This window comes from Mastomys coucha, unplaced genomic scaffold (assembly GCF_008632895.1).
Source record: "Mastomys coucha isolate ucsf_1 unplaced genomic scaffold, UCSF_Mcou_1 pScaffold11, whole genome shotgun sequence".
Lineage (NCBI taxonomy): Eukaryota > Metazoa > Chordata > Mammalia > Rodentia > Muridae > Mastomys > Mastomys coucha.
In genome coordinates, this window is record NW_022196893.1 from 13,940,508 (window position 1) to 13,951,091 (window position 10,584).

The 10,584-nt window shown below is 53.2% G+C and overlaps 1 protein-coding gene across 4 annotated transcripts in view; it reads right to left on the minus strand.

Moving 5' to 3' along the window:
* LOC116076798 (NADH-cytochrome b5 reductase 3) overlaps positions 1-10,584 on the minus strand; it is a 20,861-nt gene that overhangs the window by 2,525 nt on the left and 7,752 nt on the right. For all 4 annotated transcript variants that reach the window (XM_031350740.1, XM_031350763.1, XM_031350757.1 and 1 more), the window contains exons 2-8: positions 9,927-10,058; positions 5,896-5,968; positions 5,517-5,623; positions 4,470-4,599; positions 3,987-4,070; positions 3,729-3,814; positions 2,603-2,702 (exon numbers count right to left, since the gene is read on the minus strand). In XM_031350740.1, coding sequence (XP_031206600.1) covers positions 2,603-2,702; positions 3,729-3,814; positions 3,987-4,070; positions 4,470-4,599; positions 5,517-5,623; positions 5,896-5,968; positions 9,927-10,058 — 712 coding nt within the window. The remainder of the gene's footprint in view (positions 1-2,602; positions 2,703-3,728; positions 3,815-3,986; positions 4,071-4,469; positions 4,600-5,516; positions 5,624-5,895; positions 5,969-9,926; positions 10,059-10,584) is intronic.

A 10,584-nucleotide genomic window follows, 5' to 3' on the forward strand; every position in this document is an offset into this window, starting at 1 on the left:
GTCCAAGCCAGCCACTGAGCTGGGCCCCATCTGAGGGCACCTGGTCCAAGCCAGCCACTGAGCTGGGCTCCATCTGAGGGTGCCTGGTCCAAGCCAGCCACTGAGCTGTGCTCCGTGGGCCCCGTCCTCTAGCTTGGGTTCAGAGGTAGACAGGAAGAGGCAGGAGCAGAGCAGAGGGACACAGGGCCACTGACACCTGCCACTGAGACTGCTTCCTAGAGCCAGGGCTCTACCAGGCCTGGCATGGGCCCTCAATCCTTCCAGTCCCACTCACTCAGGACCATCTCTGCCTTGTCTCTGCCCTTTGTGACCCAGAGCATTCTCAAAGCCCCTAAACACCAACAGAAACAACACAGAAGCTCGAGGTAGAAAAGGCACAAGGGCCAAGTCTGCTGACCCAAATTCGACTCCACAAACTTGTCCTCTAATCCCACACATGTGCTGTGGAATGCAGCCCCCGACACACACACAATAATAATGTTAATAATTTCTTTAAAAAGTGTTGGCTGACAGGGAGGTGCTGCCTATATGATGTGTCCTCTATGGGTTTCCAGGTACAGGAGGAACTAATACAGTCCCAGGAGACCCTAGGACTGGGAAGAATCCACTGTTTGATCAATAATGTCCTCTAGCTCAAGGATGCCATGAGCTAAGTTTCCCTTTGCCCCCTGGCTGAAGGGAATGTCAGAGTGACACACAAGGCCCACGTGTACGGACAGGCATCACAGCCATGTTTCTGTGTGAGCCTGGCTCCACTTCGGGCCAGCCCTTGTTTTTCTTCCATTCCTAAATTCCATTTGCACCCCTGACTCAGCCCATGAGTCACTTCGAACTTCCTAGGATTCCTCTGGAGCAAGGCGTGGTGCAGTCAGCTGTCTAGGCACAAGCATTCTGACAGTGCACACAGGTACGCAAGCCAGGCTCACCAGGGTCTTTTTGGATGGTGTTTCGTTACTCAGATCCCAAAGGTGATCCTGGGAAACCTAGCATTCGCCATATGTGTCGGCCTTGTGTCTGGATCTGAAGGGCCTGTTGCTGCTTCCGAGTGGGCCAAGGTGGTACTGAATAAAGGGACCGGCCAGGCGATTACCCAATTCTTGCCCTAGCCCTGGGAAACCAGCCCTGGGAGGCAGTCTGCATTTCCACAGACCACCACAAAGGGGCAGCACTGGCCCTGACCCTGCAGGAGGGCAGTCATTCTCCAGATAGCTGCTCCCTGGCAAGCCCACCTCCCACTCCTTTCTTTACCAGATGAAAAGCAGCCCTTCAGACACCACACCCAGTGCCCCAATGACTCATACACACAAGGCTTCTCCTTCCCACTGAAACTCCCTCCTGCCACTGGGAGAAGGGAGGAGGCCACGGCTCATAAACCTCCAGAAATCTGGGACTCAGCAGGCCCTCCCCAGGGTTACAAAAGCAGTTTAGTGTGTGGGAATAGGGGACTCTTCAGTGGAGCTGCCTGCAAGGTGGGCCCATCCTGGGATGGATTTCTTGCTGATGCGGCTACTTTTGAGTCACCAGTTTCCAGTAAGAGACCCCATCAGCAATGCTCCTCCAAAACCCCAATAAACGCTTTGGGCACCAAGGTGGACTTGGATGGAATGATTCATTTGTTCTATCTTTGCCCTCTCTACCCAGGATAGATACAGTCTATCTTTGTGCTCTTTACCCAAGATAAATACAGTCTATCTTTGCCCCTACTATGTGGGGTTAATGGAAACGGTCTATCTTTGCCCTCACTATCTGGGGTGACTAGAAACAGTCTATCTTTGCCCTCTCTACCTGGGGTGACTAGAAATGGTCTCAGAGTATGCAGGGAAGGATGGGAGCTGTTTTCTTTACAGCGAGGACACAGTGTTGGGTTTTGCTGTTATACAAGAGGACAGGGTCTCATGTAGCCCAGGCTGGCCTTGAACTTGCTACATAGTTGAGAATGACCGTAACTTCTGATCCTCCTGAATGCTGAGATTGCAAGCATATGCCGCCATGTCCAGTTTGGTTATGCTGTAGGTCAGACCAGGGCTTCACACATGCAGAGTGAGCCCACTCCCCCAACACTGAGGTGAGCTCTCTCAATACCCTTATTTTTACACAAAGCAAGAAACAAAGGGCAGCTCAGTTCCCAGAGAGCACTCTCACAGGAGTTTGGGGGCCTCATTCCCTCCTTCCAACATGGCTCCTCCACTGCACTATGAACTTAGCCCACACCTTATGCAGGTGCATAACAGAGTTGGGGCAACCAGAATAACTCAACCCCTCCCCCAGAGTGACCTGAAAACACACATACAAAGGCTGTTAGAGGCAGAAGCAGCCACCCAACCCTCAGCACTACTCGAAGGCCTGACACAAAGTGAGCCAGGCCCAAGGAGATAAGAGGACTTCTCTGCCGGCCAGGGCAGTGTGAGAGACTTGGGGGGCAAGGTCTGGGGTCCCCACCCTGGCTCTGCTGCTTCCTAGCTGTGGGATGTGGGCACTTCCCCTCTCTGAGGTTTGATTCCTCTACAGCCAAGAGCAGACAGGCCATGAGTACTGAATGGGCCTGGTGAAGGTTCAGGGCTGAGGGTTGCCTCCCGCTCCACCAGGGGTTCCCCATGCTCACCATCAGGGGCTTTGTCCACTGTGTACCAGAGCTTGAATCGAGCAGAGTGCTCATTCCTCAGTTCCTCCAGCTCGGGCCGCAACAGGATGTCTTTCTCGGACTGCAGGAGACAGGCCACCCAGTCAAGACAGGTGACTCAGGGACTGCCTTTGGGGACCTCAGCAGGGACAGACGCAAGGGAGAGTCATCACCCCCCTGTAGGCCACACTCAGCAGCTCAGAGGCAGATGCTGAAGCTCACTGCAATCCTAGTGACATGGTGGCTCTCTCCAGCCATTTTGCCTACAGAACTCCTCAAAGCTGCTAGCCAGCAGGCTCTTTATGAACAGAGTCTGTGAGCTGGACATGGTGGTGCATGCCTATAATTCCAGCATTCAGAGGCTGAGGCAAGAAGATCTTGAGTTCAGGACCAGCCTGCCAGCTTAAGCTTCACCTCTCAATCAATCTTTGTCTGTCTGTCTCTCTGTGTCTCTCTCTCTCTCTCTCTTTCTCTCTCTCTCTCTCTCTCTCTCTCTTTCTCTCTCTCTCTTTCTCTCATGGGCAGTGTAAAGCTGGGCCAGAGAGACCCTGGAGACAAGATGACCTGAATCATATCTGAGAAGCATAAAGTGCCAGGGTCTGTCCTCTACACTGCTGGGACACGTGGGACTTGGCTTGGTCTCCCTAGAGATATCACATTACTGCATATTCGAACCCAGCACATAGGACCGGAGAAGGCTCTCGAGACAGTCTTGCTTCCCTGGCCTGTTCTCCTGTGAGAAGTGCAGAACAGAAGGGACAAGCCACCCATCCTAGGCCTCATAGCAGGTCACAAAAGCCAAGCTTCAGTCATTCTCTGGGCACCTCGAGGGCTTGCGTCCTAGGCACCTCACTTCCACCTCTGCCCAGGCCAGTGTACCAGAGTCCTCAATCTGATGGAGGTGGAGGCCACCCCAAGTGTGGAGGCTGGAGTGGAACAGGGAGAGGCCCCGTGCTCCCTCTGCAGCAGCCACCCACACCACTGCTGCCAGAATGTTTGCGCTGCCCCTCATTCCAGACATCCTTGCCATCTCTACAGAGCCATTCAGACTCTTGCCCAGGGCCTGGCCAAGCCCCAAGCCTGCATGTTCTGGGGACTGTTCACCAACCTGGTTGGCAAAGAGCAGATAGCACACAGTGTGGTCGTTTGGGTCCTTCATGACGGCTCGGATCACCTGCAGCATTGGCGTGATGCCTGCAAACAGGACCCACAAACACTATGTGAGCGCCTGCCAGAGCACGCCAGGCACCTGAGCAAGAAGACCATAGGATACCCAGGCCTGGCCTCAGACCTCCTTCCTACCATAGGCCTCCTCCCACTCCCACATCCTGACCTTCCATGGCTCAGCCGGGGTTCTAACCCTTACCTGTCCCTCCTGCAATCATGCCTACAGACTTCACTGTCCTGACAACAGGGTTGGACTTCTTGTCTGCACGGATGGCGAACTTCCCTGGGAAGAGGAGGAGGGAGCAGCTGAGCCCTGGGGGTTCCAGGGCAGGGAAAATACCACACAGCCCTAGCCAGCTGGAGTGAAGAGAGGAATCTGCTTGGATACATCCTCTTACGGAAAAGAGATAGCGCAGGTGGGCAGAGTGGGGGATTCCCACTCAGGCGTTGGCTGGCTTGTTTGGGGGCCCTGAGTAAGCAAAGCAAGGTGGTCTGCAATGACCCTGGTCCCCAAGCACAGCCAAGGACATCCCCTGCGCTGGCTACTCATCCTCTAACAGCCAACCACCAAGACAGGGGAGAACACCATCTGTCCCTCTCCAGCCCCCACCCTAAACACAGCACCCCCAGCCTTCCAGTTCCCAGAGTCCTGCCCAGTCCCAGGAGTGCCTGCTCCAATCACCTTTGCCCTGGTAGACCAGTAGCCCATTAGGACCCCGGAACTCAATGGTGTCTCCAATATTCATGTTTTCCAGGTACTGAGACATTTTCCCTCCAGCTGGAAACTTGGGATGTGTGTCCTTGAAGTAAACCTGCAAGCCAGGTGGGTATGGCTCAGTCCCCACCCAGACTTGGGGCACCCAGCCTCACGGGAAGCCAGCACTGCCCCTAAGATCCCATTCACCCAAACTTAAGCCTTCCATCCCACACCTCGAAAAAGTGAGGCTTCCACCTGCCATACAGGGCTACTCGCTCGAGGGTTGTGACAGTGCCTCTGAGAGGCCGAGATTCTGTGTCCACATCTGCCTGCACAGAGGGCCTCAGCTCAGCCCTGCCCTCCTGGTGCATGCTTCAGCAGTCACACAAGCATCCCTCTTCCTTTCAGGTCCCTGTTGGGATTACTGTCATGGGAGAGGGGAGGCCTATGGGGACATGGCCTACAAATATGGGGACAGAGGAGCAGCAGTGTCCCTGTCAGGGCTAGGCCATTTCCCCCAAGGGCCTAGGCCTCAGAGACAAGCAGGAGTCTGAGGGATGGAGAAGGGGAGAGGTGGGCAGAACACTGGCATAGGCTCCAGTGCAGGTCTTCATCTCTTTATCCAGGGCAGCAGGAGCTAATGGAGACTCAGGTTGGTGAGCCCATCTTCTATGGCTTTCCTTCCCCCAGCCCTACACACTAGACTCCCTCTTAGGACTCTGCTGTTTTTGACCTGTAATTCCGACCAGAACAGATGCTCGGCCATGGCCATTTCCTTTGTCCCAGGCTGACTGGGACATACAAGGCCCAGTCTGGCCATGTGGATGTCTCTACTGCATCCCCATCCCCCATGGCCCTGCTCTGCACCTCTGACCCTCAGTTCTCAAGCCCTCCCGGAAGGCTTCTCTCCTCCCTCATTACCTGGTCCACACCCACTTGGCTCCAGGTCTCCCTTTCTCTGTCACCTGAATAGGAAGCAGGCTCTCACAGACACTCCCCCAGCCCCCTGCAGCCATGCCTTGGAGACCTCACCTTGACCACCAAGTCCACAAAGCCCTTGTCGTCATCGCTAGACACAGGGGTGTAGGGCCGAATGACCAAGTTGCCATCGATCCTAGTCGAGAGGTAGATATGTTGGCCTGTAAAACAGGGAACGGTCACTTGAGGTCAGGCACTATCCCTCTGGGAGCTTATCTTCCCAGGGCCTACACCTGTCTCACCTTCAAACCCTGGCCTAGCCTAGGCTCCCACTGTTCCCTCCCACATCATGAGGGACTCCTAATGCACCTCAGCATGGGTCTACAACCATGCTGGTGCCACTGTCGAGGACACAGGCCCATTCTGCACAGCCAGGTACTGCCCCCCACTCCCACTCTTGACTCCAGGGAGGAGAGGGGCTGGACAAACTCACCTATAGGAAGGCCCAGGATGTGCTGGGGTGAAGGGAGGGCGAATCGGAAGCGCCGAGTGTCGTGACTGATGATCTGTAGAGAGGCAGAGCTGCTGGACCACAGAGGCCCCCCACACACACACACACAGTGACACTAATGTCACCAGAATACACACATGGGGAGGTAGAGGGGGACTCGGGTGCACATTCAGTGGGCCTCTGCTCTTGCTGGCCCAGAGCCACGTAACAGGGTTGTCAAAGTGAACACATGGTCCCACAGGAAGAACACCAGACAACCCAGAAAATCCATACGGACCCTCAGCTGGAATTGGAGCAGCTTATGATTGGGCTAGAAAAGGAGCAGAGCCGAGACAGAACTGCAAGTGCCAAGCTTGGCGGTAGAAAATTCTAGAAGTCACTGCAGCCAGAAACCCACAAGAAGTGAGTAGCTGGGACTGTGACTGCGTAGGGCCAGGGACCCTGGCCATTTCCACTGCCTGGGAAGTCCCGGGGTTAGCCACAGTCAAGAGCCCAAAGCCAGGTCACCATCCTTCATAGGCTGGGCACCAGCTAAAGTCAAAGGTGGACTATGCGGCTACTTCCCCTTCAAGGACAGTCAGGGGCTGCCTTCGAGCCTGAGAAACAGTTCCAAGGTCACAATGTGAGGGTAGAAAAAATCTGCTGGTGAGTCATGTCAGAGCTGACTCTGGACCCTACTCCTGGCACCCAACTGGCTGTGGGAAGAGCCAGCAGCTGCAGGGCCAGACTCACATGAGCTGGTGTCCACAGACAGACACAGCACTGTCACCTGGGGATGCAATGCACGCTTTCCCACCTTAGCCCAGTCTGAAGATGGAGGTTGTGCCCCTCAGGAGGAAGTTAGCACAAGGAGGCTGTCTGGTAGGGGAAACCCCCATCCTGCCCATTTGAGCAGAGGAAACCTTTGCAGAAGCCCAACTGGGTACCACCTGGGGCAAACTGTGGCCTTCTGCCCCCCAAAACCTTTGGACTGAGCCAAATGTAGCCGCATCCTGACTAGGAGCAGAGTCCAATGCTATTGACTGGGCCAAAGAGCCAAGGACAGACACCACCCTGGGGGCTGGGGGGGTTGGAGGAAGTAGTGATAACTAACTGCTAAGACAAGCTTGCAGAGCAGCTTGGCAGGGCTACAAAGCAGCTCTCACTGCTGACGGGAGACGAGAGGCAGCACCAGGCTGGGGGAGTCGGGTGGGGGAAGAAGAAATTGAACTCCAGAAATGCTATGTGCTCATTCAATGGAGACAGGAGGCTTCCCAGTGTATGGTCTCAGGTCCTTTTAAAAGACACTAGACAGTCACAAAAACAAAATAAAACAAACAAACAAAACAAGGTTACTTTGAGTTCATGAAAACCAATCTGCATTGTATGAATAAACCGGAACCTGGCCTCAAGTTTCCGAAACAACACACTGCAGGGCTGGGCCAACCAGGGGAGAGGAGGGGAGGCCCCACTGCACAAGCAGGACCTTTACAGTGACACACAAATCATGCCACTTTAAGAATTAAATGGCCGGGCAGTGGTGTGGCGCGCCTTTAATCCCAGCACTTGGGAGGCAGAGGTAGGTGGATTTCTGAGTTCGAGGCCAGCCTGGTCTACAGAGTGAGTTCCAGGACAGACAGGGATACACAGAGAAATCCTGTCTCGAAAAAAACAAAAACCAAAAATAAAAAATAAAAATAAATTAAAAAAAAAAGAATTAAATGGCAATATAGAGAAGGGAGAAAATAGAAAAATTAAAAACAAAACCTGGGACTAGTGAGATGGCTCAGCAGGTAAGAGCACTGACTGCTCCTCCAGAGGTCCTGAGTTCAAATCCCAGCAACCCATAATGAGATCTGACGTCCTCTTCTGGTACGTCTGAAGATAGCTACAGGGTACTTATTTATAATAATAAATAAATCTTTGGGTCAGAGCAAGCAGGGACTGAGCAAGCGGGGTCTACTGGAGCAAGCTGGCTAACCGGAGCGGGGCCCAACCAGAGTGGTGCCAACCGGAGTGAGCAGGGTCTACCAGAGCAAGTGGGGTTGACCAGAGCGAGCAGAGGTCCTAACAATTCCCAACAACCAGATGAAGGCTCACAACAATTTGTACAGCTACCGTGGGTACTCTTATACATAAAGTAAATAAACAATTTATTTAAAAAAAAAAACAGGTTATGAGGATGAGGGGCATAGCCCGGGGCCTCTTGCTCAGGACCCTGAGTCCAATCCTCTGAAACACACAAGTCAGAAATCTGACAAACAATAAGGTTTAAAAATATGCTGATGGCTCGAGCCTCTAATCCAAGCACTGAGGATCTTTGAGTTCAAGGCCAGCCTGGTCTACACAGTAAATTTTAAAACAGCCAGGGCTACAAAAAAAAAAAAAAAAAAAAGGGGGGGGGGGAGGAAAAAAGAAAAACAAACAAACAAACAAATAAAAAAACCCACAACAACTCCATTTTGGTAAGAAAAAAAACACACATATGAAAACAAAACAAAACAAAAACGAACAACAACAAAAAAAGCCAGGCAGTGGTGGCCCATGCCTTTAATCCTAGCAATTGGGAGGCAGAGGCAAGCAGATTTCTGAGTTCGAGGCCAGCCTGGTCTACAGAGTGAGTTCCAGGACAGCCAGGGCTATACAGAGAAACCCTGTCTCGAAGAACCAAAAAATAAAAAATAAAAAAAATAAATAAATACCATGCATATATCTATATATGTGTAAGGCTTACTGAGAAGCCACAGGGGTCTCATTACATACATGTCTACATATGTGTAAGGCTTACTGAGAAGCTACAGGGGTCTCACTGGAAAAGGGCTTATTGTTTTATTTTGAATTTTCCCCTTCCGTCTCCTCTAGGGCTCTGAGAACATCACAGACGTACATCCATGAGTCCCATCAGCTCCCTATGAGAAAGTTAATCCAATGGTCACACATACAGGGTGGAGACCTGGGCCCTCGGGCCTGGGGCCTGAAGCCAAGGCTCCTCCACTCCTCTGGGCTCTGCCTCTCTGCTCCCTGACTCCCTTTTCCTGCCACACCCCTCTGGAAGCAACTAGGGGAAGCCAGGAATAGAGCAGGAAGGGAGCCTCCCAGAGGGAGGGAGGGAGGTACGGAGGGAGGGAGGGAAGGCAGCTGAGCCAGAGGAAAGAAGTTTAGCCCTGGTCTGGGCCAGAACGGGCCTGGTGCTGACATACTTCACAGAGACAAGCAGAGGCAGACATCCAGGCTAACAAAGGCATGGCTGTATCTACCACAGTGGGCAGGGAAAGGGATGAGCTCTTATCTCCAAGTGGCAGGATGCTCAACCTCTTACTCTGCTCCCAGACTAAGTAGGGGGTGTGTACCCCAAAGTCCCAAAGGGCCTCTCCCATTCTGATATTCCATGGGACACTGGACACCCTGTCACAGGGTGTTTTGTTACCCTCAGGTATACCAGTTATCCTTTTCATCAGCAGCTGTGACTACTTCCAAAACACGCCCTACCTCCCAGACTGGGCCTGTAGTTGCTTTCCCTCATAGAAGGATGGTCTGAGGAGGGTCACTGGACCTTCACCTGAGGTTTCAGCCACGCCCTCCTGTGCCTCCCAGACAGCTATGTGATTCTGCCCTAACTGACCTGGCCTTGGGGTCTCTGAAGGTACTATAGTGTACAGCCAGGAGAGGGCTAACTCAGGGGGCACGCCACTTGTACCCCATGAGGAAATCCATCATCCATGTCAGGGTGAGGCTTTTTGCTGGCATGGCTGCTTTGGGGTCACCCACAGTCATCCATGCTTTGTAAGTAAGCCCAATAAAACCACTGGGTCCCCAGTGTGGCTTTTGGTGGAATGGTACTTTGGCCTGACCTTGTGCTGTATCTGAAGGAGCCATATCTGTTTCTATCCCCCAGGGAGCAGGGTCTGTATTCCTGTGTCACTTCTCTCCATCTGCAACATGGGCAGGTTGCCACATGGGGGGAGGGAGGCCTGGAGGAGCAGCATAGCTACCTGGGAGCCACAGGGATGCTGGGGGTGCAGCAGGGCACTCACCTCCTTATCAATGAGCCGCAGAGGGTACTTGATGTCGGGGTTCTCGAGGGTGATGGCCGGTGAGGAGCGTTGAAACAGCTTCATGAGGAGACTGTAGACGAACCAGACGGGTGAGAGAACCACGCTGCTCAACTGCAAAGACAGAGCGGAGCCCAAGGTCAGCACAGGGCCTTGTCCTTCCTTTACCAGCACCCCTGGGTCTTTCCTCCTGTGACCTTTCCCCTCCAGCCTTGTCCAGCAAACTACATTGGGGAGCGGAGAAACTACCAAAACCAGACCTAAGACATTTGCTACTCTACTCAGTCCTCTGTGCCCAGCACCATGAGAAAAGTTTTGAAAAACCCTGAACTTCTGATCCTCCTGCTCCCAAGTGTGGACATTACAGGCATGTGTGCCGTGCATGTTAAGCAAGTACTTTATGGATGGAGTCAAACCCCAGGCCCAAGTTCCAGTTCTCATACCTGCTCAGAATCCACCTAAGAGTCCTTCACTGACCACAGGGCTCCAGGAGTCTAATGCACCAGTTTCCTAGGGGCCACTGCCATGAGCACAGGGCCCTAAGCATGTCTTTACCAGTTTCCTAGGGGCCACTGCCCTGAGCACAGGCTCCAACCATCTCTGTACCAGTTTCCTAGGGGCCACTGCCCTGAGCACAGAC